We start from the raw sequence: 21,831 nt of genomic DNA, 5'->3' as shown, positions 1-21,831 counted from the left end.
GAAAAGTATTTGGATTTAAAAGAAAACTTTATTAAAGCTTTTTAATGCATACATACAAAATAACTANATATACAACTATTTTAAATATAAATAAAACATATTATCATGAATAGTAATTTTAAGTTTTTTTGTAATACATTTTACCATAAGATGCATTTCGTTAACTCACAAAAAAACTGCCACTTATTCTTTGTGATTTTCCACTAGGTAACTACTTTTAAATTATAAATCAAATAAAAATTCTTAGTATAACATTTATAGATATTTTTTATTAATTTTAGAATTTTAATTGGACAAAAACAACATAATTTAACTCTCAGTCAATCCTGCTTTTAGAAAACTTCATTTCAATTTTTAAATTTCACTTCACAGAAAACCAATTTTCTCAGAAACGTTCACATTTTTTAAAAATATATAGTTAATAAATTAGTAAGTGGATTGGTGATAATGGATTACAAGCAAATGTTTTTAAGAATTAACATACTTCTCACATATTTTTCATTCAAATAAGCATAGAATATGTGCAAATAGGCTTAATATGGCCAAATTTTACGCACATAGCAAGTGTGAATTGATACTGTAAGAATTACTATATGATGCTGTATGAATGATATAGTATATGAATTGATTACAGGCAAATTATACAAATGTTTTTAAGAATTAACATACTTCTCACATATTTTTCTTTCAAATAGGCATGAAATATGTGTAAATATACTTCATATGGCCACATTTTATGAATATAGCATGCGTGAATTGATACTGAGTGAATTATTATATGATGCTGTATGAATGATATAGTATATGAATTGATAAAAAACAGTATTTGGATGTCCATATTTGAAATGAAAAGTATTTGGATTTAAAAGAAAACTTTATTAAAGCTTTTTAATGCATACATACAAAATAACTAATATATAACTCTGTTTTGAAGTCCCTCCACATCAGGTAAACTATCTAGTGTATTTAAAAATTCTATGCTGTTTATTCTAATAAGACAATAAGGTGTACGAAACCCTGGAAAAAAAGATTAAGAAAAAAGCATTACAGAAAAAAAAATCAAAATTTTACATCTATCTTATAACTAATTAAATAAAAGAATTGGCAAAGCTTTAAATGACACATTGAATGAAAATTAATAATTGCTATTTAAAATATACATTCTGCATTTAAAATTATAATATTACTTAGTCGCTCACAGCTTCTTTCAGGATAAGGAAGAAACTTGTTTTTAGGGTTATATATAATGAAGATAGGTAGAATAAACTAATAATGAATGAATCCCTATTAGCATGATAAATTAATAAATAGTAATAATTTAAAAAGTAATTTCTTTCCAGGAAAAAAGCAAAGAAATAACATTTTAGTATAATTTTGTTAAAAACTGTAGTTTAACATACACTGTTCATATAAATCATCACGCATCAGTTATACATGAAAATAACCCATATGCAGTGTGGAAAATGAAAAAAAAAAAAAAAAAAACTGACCACCTTAAATATCTTTTGATCTAATGATCAGATCTTCATGTTCTAGGACTTAATCTTAATGGTTTAAAAGGGTGACCTCAAATATGCTTATTAATTAGTGCAGACAATATTTTGAGTTATGAAATCAGACATAATAACGTACTTTCCCCGAATAAACATACCTTTTTTTTTGACGGATTTGGATTTCTGACCCCCAAAATATAGGGGGTAATGGCAATATGGGAAATACGGCTTCCATAGTTTGGCTAGGAGAGCCATCTAAAGCTTGGACCCCCTAATGTTAATTTTACACACAATTATAAAATTTGTTTATCCAAATATAATTCCATGCAAAATGTACTTTTTAGTAAATATAATATTTTATTTAATAACAGTCAAAAATTTTTTTAATTGTAAAGGTACGTAATTTCTTACATCATTTTAAAGGATGTAATTTTAAATGGCAAAATACAAAATTTGAGCAAATTCGGTCCAATATTTCCCGAGAAATTGAATTTTAAAAATATGGCTGCTTTAAAATTCAATTTCTCTGGAAGTATTCGACCGATTTCTCTCAAATATTGTATTTTATTATGAAAAATTACATTCTTCAAAATGATGTAAAGAATTCCATACCTTACAATTCAAAATTCTTTTGACCATTATTAAATAAAATAATAAAGCTATAATTTTCCTTGGATAAACAAAATTTATTATTGTGTGCAAAGATTTTATGAAAATTTCTCGAGATATGGCGAAATACGCAAAAAATTAAAATAATATTAAGGACTCCAAGCTTTGGACCTCTCTCTTGACCAAACTATGGGACTATATTTCTCAGATTGCAGCTACCCCTATGTTTTGGGTGCCAAAAACTTGGAATCTGTCGGAAAAAAAGATATGTTTATTCAGAGAAAGTACGTTTTGTATCTGATTTCATTACTTCGTCTGCACTAATTATTTAGCACATTATAGGTTACCCTCTCCAACCGTTAAGATTGAATTCGGGAACACGAAGATCCGATAATTAGATCAAAAGTCATTCATGGTGGTTTGTTTTTTATTTCGTGCAGTGTACATAGATATATGAATTTTGAGATATTGAAAAATTGCTGACATAAATTTATAACAATAAAAGTAATATGAGAAACTAATCATATTTCTTTCCTTTTTTTCTGTTGTTTCTGATTAAAAGTGTCATTGCATTTTTACTGCAATTAAATATAATGTATGTCTTTGTAATACGATTAAAAAAACAAATAACAATTTTTTTAAACTTCACTGAAATTTAAAATATTTATATAAAAGTTGTTATACAATTCATAAATCTCCATAAATTAACAAAAGTTAAATAGTCGATTAAAAGTAAGTAGAAATATAAAATATATTTTTATAACTTACAATGTAATCTTCGATATTGTTTAAAATGTCGATAAATAGGTCTTGGAACAATGTAGGTTTTTTCAATAACTGTAGCCTCTATGTGGACTAAATCTTTGCTAAAAAAATACAAATACTCTATTTAAGATTGGCAGTTTTATATTTAGCAACAATTATCTCAGCTTATTACAGAGACAAAAGAAGTTTCCAAAAATCAGCAAAATTTATATGTATAGTGAGTAAAGAAAAAACAAGGTATCACATCCAATAACGTTTGACTTAATTTTTTTCTTTTATCATTTTATAAGATAAAATCATCGATACAAAGGACTTAATTAATTAGAGCTATCTATGTAAACAAGTAGTACTAGTCAATGTACGACAGAACATACGACAAATTTTCCACAAATTTTGTGCCCTTTCAACTAATTTAGTGCCCTTAAATATGGGGCAAGAATTTAGAAAATATGATCCAAATTATTCAGTCAAGAAAACAGTCTAGAGTTTGATCTCTTAAATGTTACTTGTATTTTTTGCATTTTTCACCATAAATTTGCAGTTAATTATGCTCAACATTATTACATCTATTTATAAAACTTGTTAAGTATAATTTAACATAAAAATTTTAATTCAAAAATGATAAAAAAAAATCTTAAATAAGGTAAATAAATTTTGAAAGCTTCTTTAACAAAGAATTTTTCATTGCTAAAATAATATTAAATCTGGCAAGACCAGCTAAATAGTTTTTGCGAAATAAAAAATCAAAATGTATTTTTGAATTGTATCAACCTTGCATATTCTGAGCTTCAAAACTCTAAATCTATTGAAGAAAAAAAAATATATTTAAGCAAAGACATTTTTATGCTTGAATTTGTAACATAATTTATAAATAACATTAAAATTAGCACATTTGAAGCAACTTCTGTAAGCTTTTAAAGGAAAATTCGATTATTAGATCAAAAGTTGTGAAGGGTGATAAGATTTATTTTCTTTTTTGTTTATCTTATCAAAATTCTAAGTTAAAAGGCCAGTTGCTATCATCGGTAAGTAAATTATTTAATTTATACAGAGTGAATGATAACATTTAATTAATTTTCTGATGATAATAGCTCATTTATGTCTGTCTATTTAATACAAAAGTTTTAACATTATTTATACTTAGATAGCGGTTATGAAATGTTAATTTTAAATAATTCTGAAAATTCAAACTAACCTCCCTCAGAATCTCATAAGATTTTTATTAGCACATCCTTATTATAAAGTAAGTTTTCAATAAAAAAACGTGAAATTATCTAAGTTGTTCTAGAAAGCATAAGACTAGATTAAATATGAAAGACTGTTAAAGAATTAAAAAAAGAAAATAAGTTATACAGATAAAATTTTAGAGCATAAAAGAAATTCAGAAAGAAAAAACATATTTTAAACATACTTCAATAATGGTCGTCCCAACAAAGTGAAATCTGTACTCCCCACAAGCAGTACCTGAAAAAAACATGAATTTCAGACAAAATTTAAGAAGATAAATTATTTTTAATTGTTACAACAAGTAACATAAGTTTTTAAATACTGATTAATATGAACATGAGCTCCAAGAAAATTTCTGTATAGTGGCATGATATAATAAAGAGCATTGCTTTGGCACATTTTTTCCTCTTTTTGGAGAAAATTAAAATAATTTTATGAAAATGCTCAGAACCATCATAAGGGCAAAGAAAGTGAAGCTGTTGCCCAAGGCTCCATGCTAATGATGTAATAATTTTTTTTATTATTATTATAGAGTAGAGGGTTTAAAGTGGAATTCAGAAAATTTTAGGACAATACTTTTAAAAAATTTTAAGATAATTTTTAAGGCGCTCAATAATGATTCAGAACATTATTTTCCTACTTAAATCCATAAATTTTAAATTCCATAATTTTACCAGAAATCCATATCAAATATTAAATTTTGATTAAAAATATACCAAGCAACTTCAAACATATAAATTATTCTGGTGAAAAGTGTCAAGTTACAACAGAATTTACAAAAATTTGACATTTGTCGGCTGACATTCGATGTCGTCAGAATATAAGATATATTTTGGCGTGGCTATCATCTGCACAAGAAAATTCTACCATTTTTTAATTAAAAAAAATATTTAAAAAAAGTTGGTGGAGGATTACAAACAATTTTGGCGATTTTTTCGATCATGCCTGACTAACCTAAAAGTACCGAAGATAAACTTTGATTTTTGGTCAACATTTTTGTTGGGTGGAACAGATGGACCAGAATAGCAGGTGTTATCACGTTAAGCACTGTCAGTGAAAAGTTAAAAAAAAAAAAGAAAATATAATAAGAGTTTCAAGAAGTTTTATTAGCCTAAGGCTAAAAATAGAAATTTTTTATTTAGATAAAATTTTGCAAAATATTTAAATCATACATTAAGTTTATATGATAGGTAGAATCAGAATAATATGATATGTGTCATTAATTAAATTAAGAAAACAATAAATTTATTTGATATGTAAAAAAAATTAATTATCTGGTATTTATATCTGAAACATAAAATCGAAACAATGTTATTTATTTTCTAGTCATCAAACAGATAATTATCATTTTATACTTTGTGTGTTTCACTTAATAAAGCAATGTAGAATTTAGAAAAAATACTTATAAATACATTTGCTAACAAGTTAAGGCGGCACAAGTATGATTGAATATTAAAAATGCTTAGATGGTAATTAAAAAATATACAACATTACAGAAAATTTCTATTAATAGAAAAATAATTAAGAAGAAAATTTGGCTCATAGTTGAATTACGCTTTTAAAGAAACTAAAAAATTTGCTGTATTACTCACTTTCTCAAGGCGAATTTTTTCACCGACTTTAGCAGGAAAAAAAGATCCTACTGAGATGATATCTTCAGCAGTAATTTTATACTGATTTTCACAGAACTGAATGACTGCAAACAGGCGACTATGTGCCTTCTCTTTGATTTGTGTATTAATCTTTGAAAGAATATCTGAAAATATAAAATAATTTGTCATAAATTATATAGCATCAGTGTAAATGTTTTATAGAATCAAATGTAAAATTCGTGATTGCTATTTCAGCATTCTGACATCAATAATATTTTTTTCAATAACCTACACTTACTTTAAAAAATATATGTTGTATTTGTATACCAAAAGAATATTTAACTATATACTAACAAATGCTAATTCTAAAGATAGTTGAGTATCAATAAACTGAACATTTACCAAAACTGATACATAAGTTTTAAGCACAAAATATTGTGTAACAAAATAATACTGATATTGCCTGGTATGGTATACAAAAAAAAATCATAAGCCTGACTTTATAATGGAAAAAAAATTGAATTTATGAGTATCTGATAATAAATATAATGTTAAATTTAACAATTTACTGTTCAAAGGAAATTAATTTTATTTTAAGATTTCTTTTCAAATGAAACACAATAAAATTGTTTAAATACAAAAAAAAATTATAAAATTAATAAAACTAAACAACATGTGAATTAAAATGACCAGAACTGCCAAAAATTTAATAATTGTATTAATTTATTGGGATAAATATTGTTATCAACATCTTAAAGAGCTCATTGCAAGGAAGGTTTAATTTTTAATTACTACTTTCGTTAAACAAATTAAAAATGTGTTGAAAAGAAAATCTTTTGTAAAAGTATCCTTTTATTACATAATTTAATTGTAATACAAAAAATGTAAATTTTTTTTATTGACAAAGATTTTCTTATTGCTTTTGAATTATACTTTACAGAGTGATACAGGTAATAGATCATGGTGAATTATCCTCCTGCAAATAAATTTTTAAATAATAAAAGTTTTGTAACTCTACACAGGAAACAATTATAAGAAATACAGGAAATATATGTTTTGGGAATATAGGAATTTCCTGTATTCTTTTCCTGTAATAAAAGTTTCCTGCAGGAAAACAAATAGGAGTATTCTGTCAGCACTATCTATTTTATATTGTTTACACAGTTATTGGAGTTGCTTTACTTTTATAATGAAAGATATGATTAAACGTAAAACAATTAAGCCAAAATAAACAAAATTTAAGATCAAGGAGTCAAACTTCTTTTGCAATGAATGACACTTATACAAGAAGATAAAGATGTAAATTTAATTTTTGAAATAAAACATAGTTGGAAGTTTATTAATTAAATAAACAGAAATTAGCATAATTTAAATTTCAATAGTATAACTAATTCATGAACATAATAAATAAGAAAAGGATTCCTACTTTTTATAAAGCCAACCTAAGTTATCAAACCATATTACTTTTTTCAAAATATTGAATAAATAAATTAAAGAAAAAAAGATTTAAACCTATAATAATGCATTCCTCATGGAGGATTTTATTTTTAATAAACCAATCCATCACAAAGCCCACTAAGAAAATGAAATTGAAGATAAATATCTTAACAACTAGCAAATATTAGTCTTTTTAAAAAGACTATTTTTTTACAATACATCACTGTTTTAAAAAATTTGAAGCACAAACCTTTGGTGATAATTTCAGCTTCTACAGGGTTCACTTCTTCATTTACAGGTTTGGCAATTTTAGAAAATTGAATATTGTTGCTTTTTTCAGGAATATTGTCCTTTGATGTGACAGTAGAAAATTGAACTAAGGAAGGTTTTACCACTTGGTTTATTGACAGCTTGGACACATTTCTCATACCTAAAAAAATGAGTAAAAGTAGTTTAAATAATGAATAATTTAACTTAATTAATCCACAATGGGACACAATTTCCTACAGTGCCTACTATTTATTTGGTCCTTACTTGTTTAAAGGGCTTCAAAAAATCACCAAAGTATAATTGATGTCCATGATACTTAATAAAATGTGGTAATGAACCAGAATAATTCCTGATTACATTTCATGGGACAATAATGATCACCCTAATTTTTATTTTAAAAATTGATCATGATGAATTTTTAAACATGGACAAGAAATCTAGGTAATTTTAGTATAAATATAGACTTTTTGATTAATTGTAATAGGTTGTTTAATTTATAAAATAAAGCATCCTTTAAACTTACTATACTTGCCATTTATAAAACAAATTCTTAAATATGCAAAATTTTAGAAATTTTTTTCTCCTCTTCTTAAAAATAATTAAATATTGTGTAATTTTTTACATATTTCATCGATAAAAAGGCTAAGATTTTGATTAGTTGTTTCATATCTATTGTAAAAATTAAATTTAACAACAGTTAAGTACATCAAACATTACCCTCTATAAGTGTAGTAATTTTTAATCACCAGGGTAATTCGTGATCATTATAATTTCTTGTTATAAATTCAATAAAAAAAATATCAAATGCATTATTTTAGTAATTTTAAGCGACAGTTCATATTTATTAACTGTAATAACAATATTTTATTAGTTTTTTTTTCAAACTTAAAACAAAAAGAAAACATGCGCTCTGATTTACATTATATCTATCATATTTGATCTTGCTTCAATGTTAGCAGATTTTTTAATTATTTATTTTCAAGGTTTTTAGGTACGCTGATATATATGGGGAAAAAATAATAATCTAGAATTAAAAATTGATGATGTAGTTCCAAAAACTTAAAATGAAAAATTATGTGTTAGATTGGCGACTGTAGCACTTACACTTTCCTTCTCAAGTTTATAAACTCTCATTAAATGAAGTTAAAAGTGTGGAAACTATTTCTATATTTCTGTACAATATACAAAAGAGCTGGCTTTCGAAGATGTGTGCCAAAATCTTGATTTCCCCTGTCTCTCAAAGAATTAAAGGAAAGTAACTTAAATTATCTTATAAGCAGCTTAACAATGCTTTGTAAGTTTCTTTATTTAATCTTTTATCTAATCAAATGCTTAGTTTGTTAATATATGATTGTATAATTTGTAAATAGTTGTTTAAGTAATATAAAAATATCCTTTATTAAAAAACTAGAAACTTCAGTAATAAAAAACTATCCTTTCATTAAAACTTTTCCAGTCAGTTTCTAGAAAATGTAATATCACAAACTTTTACAAAAACAATATTATTACCTTTCCCAGATAAAATAATCACTAAGTCAAGGACATTTCATTATAATACAGTTACCTATGTTCCAGTAATTACAACAATTTTGTTGTTAATCGAAAAACGGACTCAGGAATTACACGAACAAACAATTTATAGAATATACGCAAAATTTGAGACTGTAGAAAAGAAGGGAAGTAAAAATAAGCTTTATAAAATGTTTATATGAAAATTTAAAATACTCACATAGTAGAACTTTTAAAGTATTCATCTTTATTACAAATGCGAGACAGATAATTTTAGTTCAATAGTTTATGAAAAAAATATTGTTAGTTTGTTAACCATCAAAGTATATTTTAAATAAATCTAGTTTAAATCTTGAAATGAAAATTTTCATGGACCTATTGTTTATTTATTTTTAAGTAAAACTACAGTTGCAGTTACATCGCCAAAAAGGGCTATTCTCGCTTCTTTCTCGGCTAAATATCCAATCAAGTTCTAATTCGCATATCCAAATTTATATACAGGAGTTATTTTTATACAGTCTGAATGGTACCTAAGGCAATGCAATGGAAGTTATGAAAGCTAAAAGCAAAGAAGAAAAACAAATCAAATGGAATAATATTGTTCAAAACGTACTCGAGCATGCGATGCTCGTTGTTTGAATTATAAGTATGGGTTGGTAGAAAAGAAAAAGAATTTATTCTGGTGTTCAAATTACTTTTAACTGGTATGTTAGCGAAATTAATTCTGTCTCTTAAGAAGCTCATTAAAACCGAAGTTGCATGATTATTATAGTTTTTATTATTATAAATTTATGTAGCTTTTCGCAATTTTAACGTGTATGGTGCAGTTACTTTTGAGGAAGTTAAAAAGTAGAACTTTGAAGAGCCATGATTTTTTTTTTTTTTACACTGAAGTGTTTTTAGTTTCGAATGCCTAAATTAATAATCTAATTTTAACAACATCTAGTGATCAAAATTTTATATTTTCTGCACTGAGGAAGATAAACATGTTACTCACTTTAGTACCCGCGCCTAATTAATCTAAGTTTTGACAACTTCCTGGGAAGATTACCTTATCAATCTCTATTTGTTTAAGACATCCTAGCAAAGAATTGTTTACACCTGTTAAAAAATATGACTGGTCAGTGTCAGGCAAAACGCTTGAAAAATATATAAATTAAAAGATTAAGTTAAGAGACATCACAGAAGAGAATCAACTTCGGTATAACACGTGGTAGTGATATTTCACTATCCCTAAAGGGTTTTTGTATGTGCAAAAGTTAAAAAATATAAGTGTATATAGTAAGTATATGTAAGGGTTTGACTGCATATTATACCCTTTGAGTTAGTCATGGATTGTACCGATACAGATGCAGGGTTCCCACGGTCCTTGAGAGTCCTTGAATTTTTTTTTGCTAAATTTAGGTATTTAGGTCCTTGAAAGTGCTTGAAAAACGTCTTAGGTCCTTGAAAAACTTGATACTGCCGGCGGCCCTTTTTATAAAACACCCGCGGATCTTTCTCGTTCTTTCTGTTTTGTTCCCGAGCTCTCTCACGTGATTTTTAACGGCACCGTTTCTAACCGGGCCTAGCGTCTTGGTGTCTGCCAAGCGCGCGGAGCACAGCAGACAATCAATGCGTTCGGGGCGAGACTCCACTTCATCTTCTGTCGCATATGCTTAGATCTTCTTTTTTCTTATCGAAACTGGAATACTCTCGAATTTCGTAACAATATGTACCTTGTAGTTTTCAATAAATTTGCCGTTTTACCATCCGCACTTGTCCTTACGTTTGCGTCATTTCAAAACTTTATTGTAAAGCGTATTCGCAAAGGCACGGCTTCGTATTTGTGTTATGTAGTTTAGACTAGTTATGCCTGGGAAGTGCTATTTTAATCCCCAATGGATGGATAATCAAGCTTATAAAGAATGGATTTTATCGATGCCCGAAAAGAAGTTCAGAGCCAAGTGCCGATTATGCATGAAGGAGATCGATATCGCGAAAATGGAAGAATCTGCTCTGAAATCACACATGAAAGAAAGGTAAAACAAAAAAGCAGTCTCATGCCCTGAGTTCTCTTTTTCCAAAGACATCAACATCTAATTCATCTGGTGTAAATACTCCTTCAACATCGTGTGCCCCATGTGAAACAGAAACTTTAGTGGCCGAGGTAACATTGTCTTCTTATCTGGTCAAAAGGAATGTGCTTGATGCTGAAATTCTCTGGAGTCTGAAGTGCATCACTAGTAATTATTCATGTAACTCCTGTGAAGGGATTAGTAAATTGTTCTCCAAAATGTTTGCTGATAGCTGTATAGCGAGACAATTTTTTTGTAGTGCCACAAAGTGAGCCTATTTGGGCTCCTTTGGATTGGCACTATACTTCAAAGGGATTCTTATAAATGAGCTGAAGAATGTTGATTGCTACACTGTACTCTTTGATGAGACGTTAAATCAGTCTCTACAATCTAAGCAGATGGACATTATGGTAAGGAATTGATAATAAAGTTTGCACTAAGTATCTTACCTCCCAATTTATGGGTCATGGAACTGCAGAAAATATTTTGTCCTCTTTTTACAAATGCATGGATGATGGTTAAAAGCTCTCTAAAATACTTCAATTATCCATGGATGGACCCTATGTCAATTGGAAATTCTATTAGAAGCTTCAGTGTGAATTAAAAGAGAAATATTCCCACCAGGTCATATTCATTGGCAGTTGTGGATTACACATAACGAATAATGCTTTTAAACATGGTGAAAATGGGATATGTTCCTTCTAATTTTTATTTTCAGAAAGAATTGTTGCTGCATAACATTTAGAGAAGGTTGTGTAAATTATGGATGAATAATTTCAGAAACGATGTTTAATAGAGGAGAGGAGGGGGTTATGGAATAGTCATGGAATATGGAATACCTAAGATTTAGCTCTGTCTTTCATGCAGCCTTCACATGGAAATACACAGGATTAAAGGATTTCACCATTAACACCTCATTACCATTAGTTATAGATTGTGCTGAAAATGATTTTGTGAATTAATATGTAAAACCAGTAGGGTTGTTTTTAAAAAAATATAAATTTTAGTCCATAATACATATACTCTCTTCTCTCTATATAGGCAAAGCATTTAGGTATTATATTTGAAATTAATTATTGCCACAACAAGCATTGTTGCTTCTAGTAAAATAGAAGAGAATAATTTTTAAAATTGGTCTTAGTGTGGTAAGTTAAAATCCGAAGTGAAACTTTTAGAAATATGAACTGAAACTTATATGTTAGCGCATGCGCGCATCCATTGGATAACCTCCCCCAAATACTTCTAGATTAGTTGGCCTTTACGTACGAGATCTGGATGTAAGATGTTATGTTTGTCTGCTTGTTAATTGTATACCATTGTTGATGTTGTTTTGTTGAATAAAATATGTTATTAAATAGTGCTGGTATTATCCTGGACCTTCTAATCAGTGACACTTAGATTAAGGTCCTTGAAAATTTTGTTGAGGTCCTTGAAAAGTCCGGGAAAGTCCTTGAATTTCAATCTCATCATAGAGTGGGAACCCTGAGATGTAGCTGGAGAATCTGAAACTTAGGAAAACCAGTATAGCCCAACATTTTTTCCTCACTTTTTGTAAGTTTAAAATTTTTTGGTGTCTTGGGAATTGTAGTTAATGCAAACATGTGCCAAAATGGAAATTATTTTTTGTTTATACATTTTTTGTTTATACCTAATATTTTGTACTAACTGCCATCTTTTTGTTAATAGGTCAGGATGTTCAAACAAAGCACTATATCGACTCAGTACCTGAGGTCTGGAAGGATTGCTGTTACAATAATCGATGTAAGATTACATTTTTCAATTTCCTAAGTGATTAAATTTTAAAATTCTTATTTGAACTTTGCTAGCTATGATAATCGCTGTTACAATAATATAACTGTAACAATAATCGATGTAAGATTACTTGTTTGAACTTTGCTTTCTGTCCTTTTTTTTATAAAATTTACTGCGAAGCTACTCATATCCCTTCTTTTATTGTACACTTCTATTGTACACAAAATCACCAATTATAAAAGTTAGACATATTTTTAAATATATAAAAAATTAAGTTTGTTTAGTTTGCATTTAATTTATCATTAAAATTAGTTAGCTTTAAAGCTTGTTTGTTTAAGATGCTTAGATTCTTCAGAAAAAGTTTTTCTTTCTTCTAATTTAACTTTTAACTCTAAAGATAAACCATAATAGTATCATCTTTAGTGCACTCTGGCTGCAGCATGAGGTTCTAGATCTCTTTCAGAGATCATTTAAAAGAGCTCTATAAATAAGAGTCTCACACAAATATTTTGAAAACATTTTAATCTGCTTTTTTTTTTCATTAATATTTTTTTTGGACATTTTAGTGTTTCCTTAGTCAACCTTTTCTGCATTTGTTGTGAGAATTACCTGGTTGCTGGGAACAGTTTTGATGGTCTCTTTCGAAGGTTTTTTTCAAAACAAAGTTTATAAGGAAAAATTTAGTGCTTTCCAAAAGTGGTCGTAAATAGAGGATGTTAGTTTGTATAGGACAGAGGTGGGGAACCTTTTTACCATTAGGGGCCACATTTAAATTAGGCAGCAATAAGAGAGGCCGCATAAGCTGATTGACCTAAGAAAGTGACTTTTGTGAAATTATTATAGTTTTTCTATAGATTTAACAATTTATTGCATTGTATAGAAAAAATAAAATATAATACTACAAAATTTTAAATATAATATACATATAAAATAATAATATAAAAATATTATAAAAAAATACAATAAAAAATATTTTTTTATTAACTAAGTTAGTGATTTATTTGGCTTTGTTTTTTGTTTGACAGTAATTGTATATTTGGATCAAGCTTCGTAACACACAGCTTTAATTGATCCTCTAAATGTGCATCTGTAATTTGCGTTCGTAAATTTGTTTTTATTTTTGACATGAGAGAAAATGTTGTCTCGCAACAGTAGGTATTTCTGAAGCAGGAAAGTAAACGTCGAGCATGTTCTGGAAGGCATGGATATTCAACAGCATTTTTCCAGATTTCTATGGGATCCTTTTTAGCGTTAAAAAGGGATTTGATGATACTATCTTCCCCTAAATCAATTAACTCCATTTGTAGTTCTGCAGGAGCCTCCGATATATCTATTAAGTGTGGTTCAAATGCCAGTTTCATAGCAGGAGTGTGCTCGTCAAAATCACAAAATCTTTTAGTATACTCTTCTATTAAACAATCCAAGACACCTACATATTCATCGAATATTTTATTTTTACAGTTCTGCTCATTTAACATTTTAGCTAGCTCCGGGAAGTGTTGTGCAGATATTTCCGATCATCAAAGCAATGTTTTGAAAAATGATAATTTTTTTCTAAACGCTTGGATCTTTTGCCACATTTCATAAATATACCTCGTTTCTCCTTGCAGGCAAATATTTAAATTGTTTTGTTTTGTCATCATATCAGACAAAAATGTAAGGTTTCTGAGAAATACTTCATCTGATAGATCACATTGTTTTCCTTGTTCTTGATAAAAGTTTAAAATTTGTCGTCGTAAAGACAAAACCTTTATCAAAACCTGACCTGTTGATAGCCAGCGAACCTTGCAGTAGTATGGTAGGTCAACACTATACGTTTCCTCATCTAAAGAGAGCATCTGCCGAAATTCACGATGACGCATTGCATTTACGCGAATATAGTTGACAATTGCAATGGTTCTATCCAGAGTGTCTTGCAAAATGGTAGATTTTGCGCAAAGATTTTGCTGATGCAAAATGCAGTGAAATGATATCAATTTTTTCAAGTTTAAGTTTTCCTTTTTTAACAAAGCAACGAATCCTTCTTTTTTGCCTCTCATGGAAGGTGCGCCATCGGTGCAGACACTGACTAAATTACTGACATTCAATTGTAATTTATTACATACTTCTTTGAAGATTTCGGAAATATCGGCTCCGCGAGTTCTTTCAGTTAGTGTACCCAACGCAAGTAGTTCTTCGTAACATTGAAAATCTTTAGTTATAGCACGAATAAAATATAAAACTTGTGCCGAATCTGTTTTATCAGTGCCTTCATCTAAAGCAATTGAAAAATAAACATCTTCATTTTGTATAATTATATGAAGTTGCTCTGTTACATTTTGCGCTAATTCGTGCTGTCGATCTGTTACAGTTCTTTTTGAAAGAGGTAATTGTTTGTATTTGTCGACATTTCTTAGATCTAACATATTCACTGCTTCAACAATACATTCTTTAATTATTTCAATGTCACTAAATGGTTTGCCCCTTTTTCCAAGTACATGTGCTATTTTATACGTAACAGCAACTTTAGCGGAATTTTGATTTACAAAGGCACTAAAAGATGCCTCCTGATGATACTTCTCATTTTTCAACTTTTGAAGTGCAGCTTTTCGTGATTCACCTTCTAAAGCGAAATATTTATGTTCTTTATGAGTCAAATAGTGTTTATTTGCATTCGCTTTTTTTAAAGTATTTAAAACTGTATTGCACAACAAACACATCATTTTATCTTTCTCAGCAGTAAAGAAAAAGTCTAACTCCCATTCTACATTAAATGTTCTGTTTTCATCACCTAATTTTCTTCTCTTACTATTTGACATGATGGATAAAAAAACGAATATCAAATAATATCTTTAACAACTGTTATAAGCCCTGTAACTGTTATAAGCACGCACTGTTAACTACAGTTTGCTGAAGATGGCAACAGGGAAGCGTTGAGAGATGCGAGTCAGAGAAGCCAAAGCAAGGTGTGACACTCAAATGGGAGATCTGAAACCAACAAATTTTGTAAATAGTATTTTGTAATTTTAATTTATTTTCAAATATATATTACATAGAACATTATTCGTTTCTTTTAGATATGTAAATTACATAAACATTGTGGAATTTTCAGAAAAGGAATTTGTGGAATTTTCAGTCTTTGGCGGGATTTTTCGCGCAACTGTCATGGCGTTGATGTACACTAGTTGTTTTTTGAAACGAACTCTACCATTTTGTACTAGGTGACAAAGGGCCGCACAAGAACCTCGCGGAGGCCGCAGGTTCCCCACCTATGGTATATGCCAATAAATTATAGCGTTCCTTATTTCTCGCTATGAATTTGGAATATTTATTTATTGATATTTACCATGGGCAGGTATATATTCCCCATATATTCCCCATATAATGTCATTGTATGAATTTGATATGGGTCAAAATTTTACAAATAAGATTATTATTCCTTTATTACATTACTAAGTAATCGCCAATATTATCTGATTGTGAGACATTCTTTGATAATTAAAAAAAAAGAGTCTTCGGATGAAATTTCATTGTTAAACGAGCAAAATGATAATATTTATTTTATCTAGAACTCCAAATAAACTATTTCAGAACTAACAAAAAAACAAATTTTTGTTAAAATACCCCCTTTTAATATTAATGACTTCAATTGTGAAAAATTTTATTGAATAAAATTTGTGGAATTGAGAAAAAAAATGGAGCAGCTTGAATGGTGCAATAAGTTTAAAGTAACAAATATTGCTAGAGTATTCGAGATATTGAATAAGAATCGACCTTTTTAACAACTTGAGATGAGTTAAATCTCATAAAGGAAACTAGAAAAAGTGCCCGTAGCGGGATATATGAAAACTCACCCGTAACGGGATAGATAAAATATCAAGGCACTCTAGATAAACCCGTAACGGGTAATATGAAAACTCAAATTCCGCACAAAACTAATTCTAAAAAATCAACAACTTTCTGGTGTTCTAATTTTATCGTCTGCTTTTATTATTTGTATTTCGTCATAAAATATTTCATTGATGTGCGCATGCGCTTCTTCTCCGTTACATCGTACCGAAGAAAAAAAATTGAAGCCCATTTGAGAGGCACAGGGAACCGGTAAAATCCTTTCGTACCGCGCATTGACTCGCGTTTGCTTTGGTGCCTTTCATTTCTTGTGGTGCCTCTCATTTTTAAAGGCACATTAGTTATGTGCCTCTAACGCGAGAAAATNGTAACAGCAACTGCAGCGGAATTTTGATTTACAAAGGCACTAAAAGATGCCTGCTGATGATGCTTCTCATTTTTCAACTTTTGAAGTGCAGCTTTTCGTGATTCACCTTCTAAAGCGAAATATTTATGTTCTTTATGAGTCAAATAGTGTTTATTTGCATTCGCTTTTTTTAAAGTATTTAAAACTGTATTGCACAACAAACACATCATTTTATCTTTCTCAGCAGTAAAGAAAAAATCTAACTCCCATTCTACATTAAATGTTCTGTTTTCATCACCTAATTTTCTTCTCTTACTATTTGACATGATGGATAAAAAAACGAATATCAAATAATATCTTTAACAACTGTTATAAGCCGTGTAACTGTTATAAGCACGCACTGTTAACTACAGTTTGCTGCAGATCGCAACAGGGAAGCGTTGAGAGATTCGAGTCAGAGAAGCCAAAGCAAGGTGTGACACTCAAATGGGAGATCTGAAACCAACAAATTTTGTAAATAGTATTTTGTAATTTTAATTTATTTTCAAATAAATATTACATAGAACATTATTCGTTTCTTTTAGATATGTAAATTACATAAACATTGTGGAATTTTCAGTCTTTGGCGGGATTTTTCGCGCAACTGTCATGGCGTTGATGTACAGTAGTTGTTTTTTGAAACGAACTCTACCATTTTGTACTAGGTGGCAAAGGGCCGCACAAGAACCTCGCGGAGGCCGCAGGTTCTCCACCTATAGTATAGGAGGTTGTTACATATAGGGGGACTTTCATGGCGATTTCACTGCTTAAAAAATGTAGCTTATAATGAATGAAATTTTATAAGTATAACTATAATTGAAAACATCATAATGTGTTTCAAACTATTTTACTATGTTGAGATGCATACTGTCAATAATTTTATACTAGTGCATAGAAATGTATACTTCAAATTTGTTAATAACTGAAAAGAAATGCATTAATTATTAACCCTCTAAAACTGGCTAAATTAAAAAAAAGTCACAATTTTGATTTTGTAGATTTTTCTTTAAATTTTAGATTTTTTTTATTCTCTTTTTTTTTCACCTATAAAATTTTTTATAGTATAGTATACAAACACTTATATCTGGCGTCTATTTTCTAGACACTTTTTAGCAATCAAAAATAAGTTTTTTTTTCTATATTCACGATTTGTTAAAAAAAAATAGTATTAGTAAAAAAAATATTTCTTGTTGCTGCTTTTGGGATAGCTAAATATTTATTCTGTCTCTAAAAGCACATTAAAAAAGTTGTTTAAAATACAAGTAAAAGAAAAATAATCTTGTTTCACCGAGAAGAATATAACTATGAATATTTAAAAGCTGCATATTAATAGTGTTTGAAAATAACACTAGCAAACAAGCTTTATTTTGCTTCAAATTATGAATGTTTTCATCTAAATATCAATTTCTCTGTCTTAAATTAATTTTTCTTTAAGTTAAGCAGATTGTTTTACTTATAAATTATATCGGATTATTTGCTAATTTAATTCCGCACATCAAATTGAAATAAAAAAGTAGAAGGAAATGTCTTTATTCGTGAAAGAGAAAGCTCAAATTTTCTTCTGCTCACTTTTATTTATTTTTTTATGCAAAAATGTTTTCATTTTTAACAATTTGTTGATTAAATGTGATTTAACCTGTCAGGAAACCTTGTTGTATAAAATTGACATCAATAATCATCTGTTATTTTTTTCTTGAATATAATGCATTAATTTAATGTTTTTTTTTTTTACATTAAAGACCTATTATCTTACATTAAAGACCTATTATCTGAATGTTGTCCCCCATTCTGGATATGGTACATTCAACTACATTTAAAAAATTACATGAAATTTTCACTTTGTTCTTAGTTTCTATTTGGAGAAATCCAAAACAGGTTATAAAAGTTCAAAATATCATTATAAAAATGACATTGAGTACTAATGTAATTTTTCTAGTTGAACACAGCAATAAATTTTAAAACTTCATAAATCAATAAAAATTTTAAGCCCTCCAATTATGCACTTAGCAAATTTTTAAATTGATAATATCTCATATCTTGGAAAAATGCATTAGATTTAAATTTAGCTGATTGGAATCAACAAAACATGGTTGTAACTTTTTTAAAATTATTTTAGTAATAATTTATTTAAGATTTTCAAACTCATTTCTGATATTCGTATGTTTTCTTATGGCAGAAACCAGTTAGGCAGACCTACTATCTCTGCCTTTGTTACTCATCAATACATATGCACATTCATATGTATTGGTTAATAACAGTGAAATTTTCTCCCAACAAATGTCTAGTTATGTAGCCTTTTTTTTATTTTGTAGACGTTGAGTAAAGTTTATTAACATTTATGTTTTGCTCTAGGTAAAAGATCCTGCACATTATGTTGTTAAAGAATATGCAAGTATCGGAGCCTCGCTTCAAGTTATTAAATTTATTGAAGTTGAAGAAACGATGCAAAATTATTATAGATCTATAGAATTGCCATTTAGCCAAATTCCATTAAAGGATACAGTAAGTGCAAATGTGCATTGAATCATGCATTTTCTACATCTGTAATTATTCATAATACTCTCTGAAAGAAGAGAAGAAAAAATTTCTTATAACTTAGCATTTAATATTTATTTGTTAGTTATTAATGTACATTACTACATTGTATAATAATGCTGTCTACATATATATATATATAGTTTTAAATGCTTTCACTCTACAAAAGTATATTATAAGTTTTGTAAAAAATATAGCTTTCTTGAAGTAAATCCAATGAAAATTAATCTTACTTTTTCCTATTCTTTTCTTTTTTAATTCTTAAATGTATGTATGTTAATTATTTTCTAAATGCTTTACTTTTTAAGATACAATAAAATAATATTTCTTTATTTGTTTTTATGATTTTTTACTGTTTTCAGATTGTGATTGTTTTGTTTAACAAGAAGTTCTTCCGTGCTCAAGTTCAAAGCATAATTAATACAACAAGAGGATATACTTTTAAGTAAGTTATGTTTGTGCCTAATACCAGTGGCCATGCTTTCATATGTGTGTATATTCACACAAATTAAACAATATTTTTCATTTATTACAGAGTTTACCTTTTGGATTATGGGAAAGAATGCACTGTACCTCGCTCTTGGTAGGATTTTTTTATTAGTGTCTTATTTTTGGGATTTGGTTATTGCCTTTATTTTTATATTCAACAATGATGAAATTTGATTTGCTTTGCTAGTTAAACCATTTTTGTCATAAGTCGAAAAATATTTGTGTCATTGATATTGCCAGTGTTTTACCTATTCAAATCAAGAAATGTAATGTGTGAGTCTAATTTAAATTTCTATTCAGTTTTCTCATAGCCTCTTTTCTCTCTGATTTGGTTCAAAAATTCAGTACTAATTTTATTTTTACCTTACTTGTCTTAAAATTGTTGAAGGTGATTCTATGATAAATTTTTGATTTATTATAGATTTTATTTTGTTTTTTGGAATTTTTTTGTTTTTTGATAAACAAGTTCTTGATTCTATTTTTTTTTCTTTTGTTGCTGTGCAGTTGTTTTATACTTAATTATGAATTTTTTATATTTTTATGAACATATATTAAATGGATATATTGTTTTCAATTAAAATCAAATAATAGTGTGTGAATAGATTTATTGAATATCAAATTTGTTTATGAATAAACATAAACATTTATAAACCTATAGTGTAATATGGCACTTAACAAACACACTCTTGTTATTTACTATTTGTAATTACTATTATTATTTTCAGTGTATATGAAATTAATTCTGATTTTTTGGCACATCCTTTCCAAGCAATTACTTTTAAACTATTTGATGTTGAACCAATTAGCTTAGTTGTGAATTCAACAGATTTGACTCTATCTTATGGGTAAGTAATATTTGTTTTGAATGTTTTACCAGATTTATGAATTTTTGTTTTTTCATAGAATATTTCATGATTACCCATATTTCATGATTTAATTTGAACTTAATTCAAATTAAACTGTCTTTACTTTTTAATGTGATGATTTGTTTAATAATACAATAAAATTGTGATATTATGAACACTTGGAACTTTTTATTGCCTTAGTTTTATTAGCTTCAATATAACTACCAACTCAACTGAATTTTTAGTAAATTACTGGATAATTGCAATTTCTCCTGTTTTAAAAGTTCTCTTGGTTTTTGTATACTTTTAGAAAATTCCTTTAAGTTGGAGAATTGTATATTTTTGTAATTTTAACTGATTGATTAGGATAAAAGGATTATCAGGGACATCAAATTTTATCAACCCTATGTCTGATTTCTCTGTCTTTTGTTAATGAATTATTGTGAATGCTGGTCATACTAAGGTTATTTTCATGTAAGTTAATGAACTAAATTATTGATTATCTATTTTCAAGTTTAGTTATATCTTTTGCTTTTATTGATTGGAAAATGAAATGCAACAGATTAAGGCAGTTAAGATGAAAAGTAATAATAAATTTTAAAAAAGTAATAACTGACTTCTATTTAAATATATTGAATTTCAATGAGAAATTACATTATTCTACAAAAAGTGAACAGTTTTGTCAATGTAACTATAAGTAAAAAAATTCTTATTATCAATTGAATATTTTTTGAAAGAGCGGTAAGTTTGTTAAAATTATGGAATTAAAATTATGGTGACATGCCATAATTTGCTTGGATCATTGCTTTTTCTCTCTCTCATGTTTCCAATTTTGTTTAACTATTTAATTGTTAATGCTATTGATGTGATTTTTTTTTCTTCAGTCCTGTAGATTCATGGGATCCTTCTTCTGTATCTTATATTACAAATATGAAAAGAGGTAATTCTATTTTCAACAAAACATCTTATTTTAAAATCTTTTTAAGCAATTGATACTTCCAACTTTGACTTTAAATATTGAATTAATTCTATCTGTGC

At 28.0% G+C, this 21,831-nt stretch overlaps 2 protein-coding genes across 2 annotated transcripts in view; one reads left to right on the top strand and one right to left on the bottom strand.

Annotated features, from left to right (window-relative positions):
- Positions 1–855: 855 nt before the first annotated feature.
- Positions 856–9,312, bottom strand: LOC107441967 (mitochondrial ribosomal protein L21). The gene is made up of 6 exons (XM_016055384.3): positions 9,123–9,312; positions 7,374–7,553; positions 5,687–5,850; positions 4,279–4,331; positions 2,871–2,968; positions 856–1,017 (listed from the first exon to the last, which is right to left on the bottom strand). The coding sequence occupies exons 1-6, from the start codon at positions 9,145–9,147 to the stop codon at positions 911–913; spliced, it is 627 nt and encodes a 208-aa protein (XP_015910870.1). The 5' UTR covers positions 9,148–9,312; the 3' UTR covers positions 856–910.
- A 158-nt stretch (positions 9,313–9,470) lies between these two features.
- Positions 9,471–21,831, top strand: part of LOC107441964 (putative ATP-dependent RNA helicase TDRD12) — a 71,302-nt gene continuing 58,941 nt past the window's right edge. Inside the window, exons 1-7 of the mRNA XM_043047961.2 lie at positions 9,471–9,606; positions 12,646–12,720; positions 19,277–19,426; positions 19,822–19,904; positions 19,995–20,042; positions 20,674–20,793; positions 21,678–21,733. Of these exons, the coding sequence (XP_042903895.2) occupies positions 12,652–12,720; positions 19,277–19,426; positions 19,822–19,904; positions 19,995–20,042; positions 20,674–20,793; positions 21,678–21,733 (526 nt within the window). The 5' untranslated portion in view covers positions 9,471–9,606; positions 12,646–12,651. The remainder of the gene's footprint in view (positions 9,607–12,645; positions 12,721–19,276; positions 19,427–19,821; positions 19,905–19,994; positions 20,043–20,673; positions 20,794–21,677; positions 21,734–21,831) is intronic.

The sequence above is a fragment of the Parasteatoda tepidariorum genome, chromosome 1 (genome assembly GCF_043381705.1).
Source record: "Parasteatoda tepidariorum isolate YZ-2023 chromosome 1, CAS_Ptep_4.0, whole genome shotgun sequence".
In the NCBI taxonomy this organism is placed as follows: Eukaryota; Metazoa; Arthropoda; class Arachnida; order Araneae; family Theridiidae; genus Parasteatoda; species Parasteatoda tepidariorum.
The sequence above is the reverse complement of the archived record's forward strand: the minus strand, read 5'-3'. Positions and strand labels throughout refer to the sequence as shown.

Coding starts and splice junctions, on each gene's coding strand:
- LOC107441967 (XM_016055384.3), bottom strand. CDS start 9,147: ATGAATACTTTAAAAGTTCTACTAT. Junction 7,554..9,122: donor TACTTTAAAAGTTCTACTAT/GTGAGTATTTTA, acceptor TCATTTTTTTAG/GTATGAGAAATGTGTCCAAG. Junction 1,018..2,870: donor ACAATATCGAAGATTACATT/GTAAGTTATAAA, acceptor CTTTTTTTCCAG/GGTTTCGTACACCTTATTGT.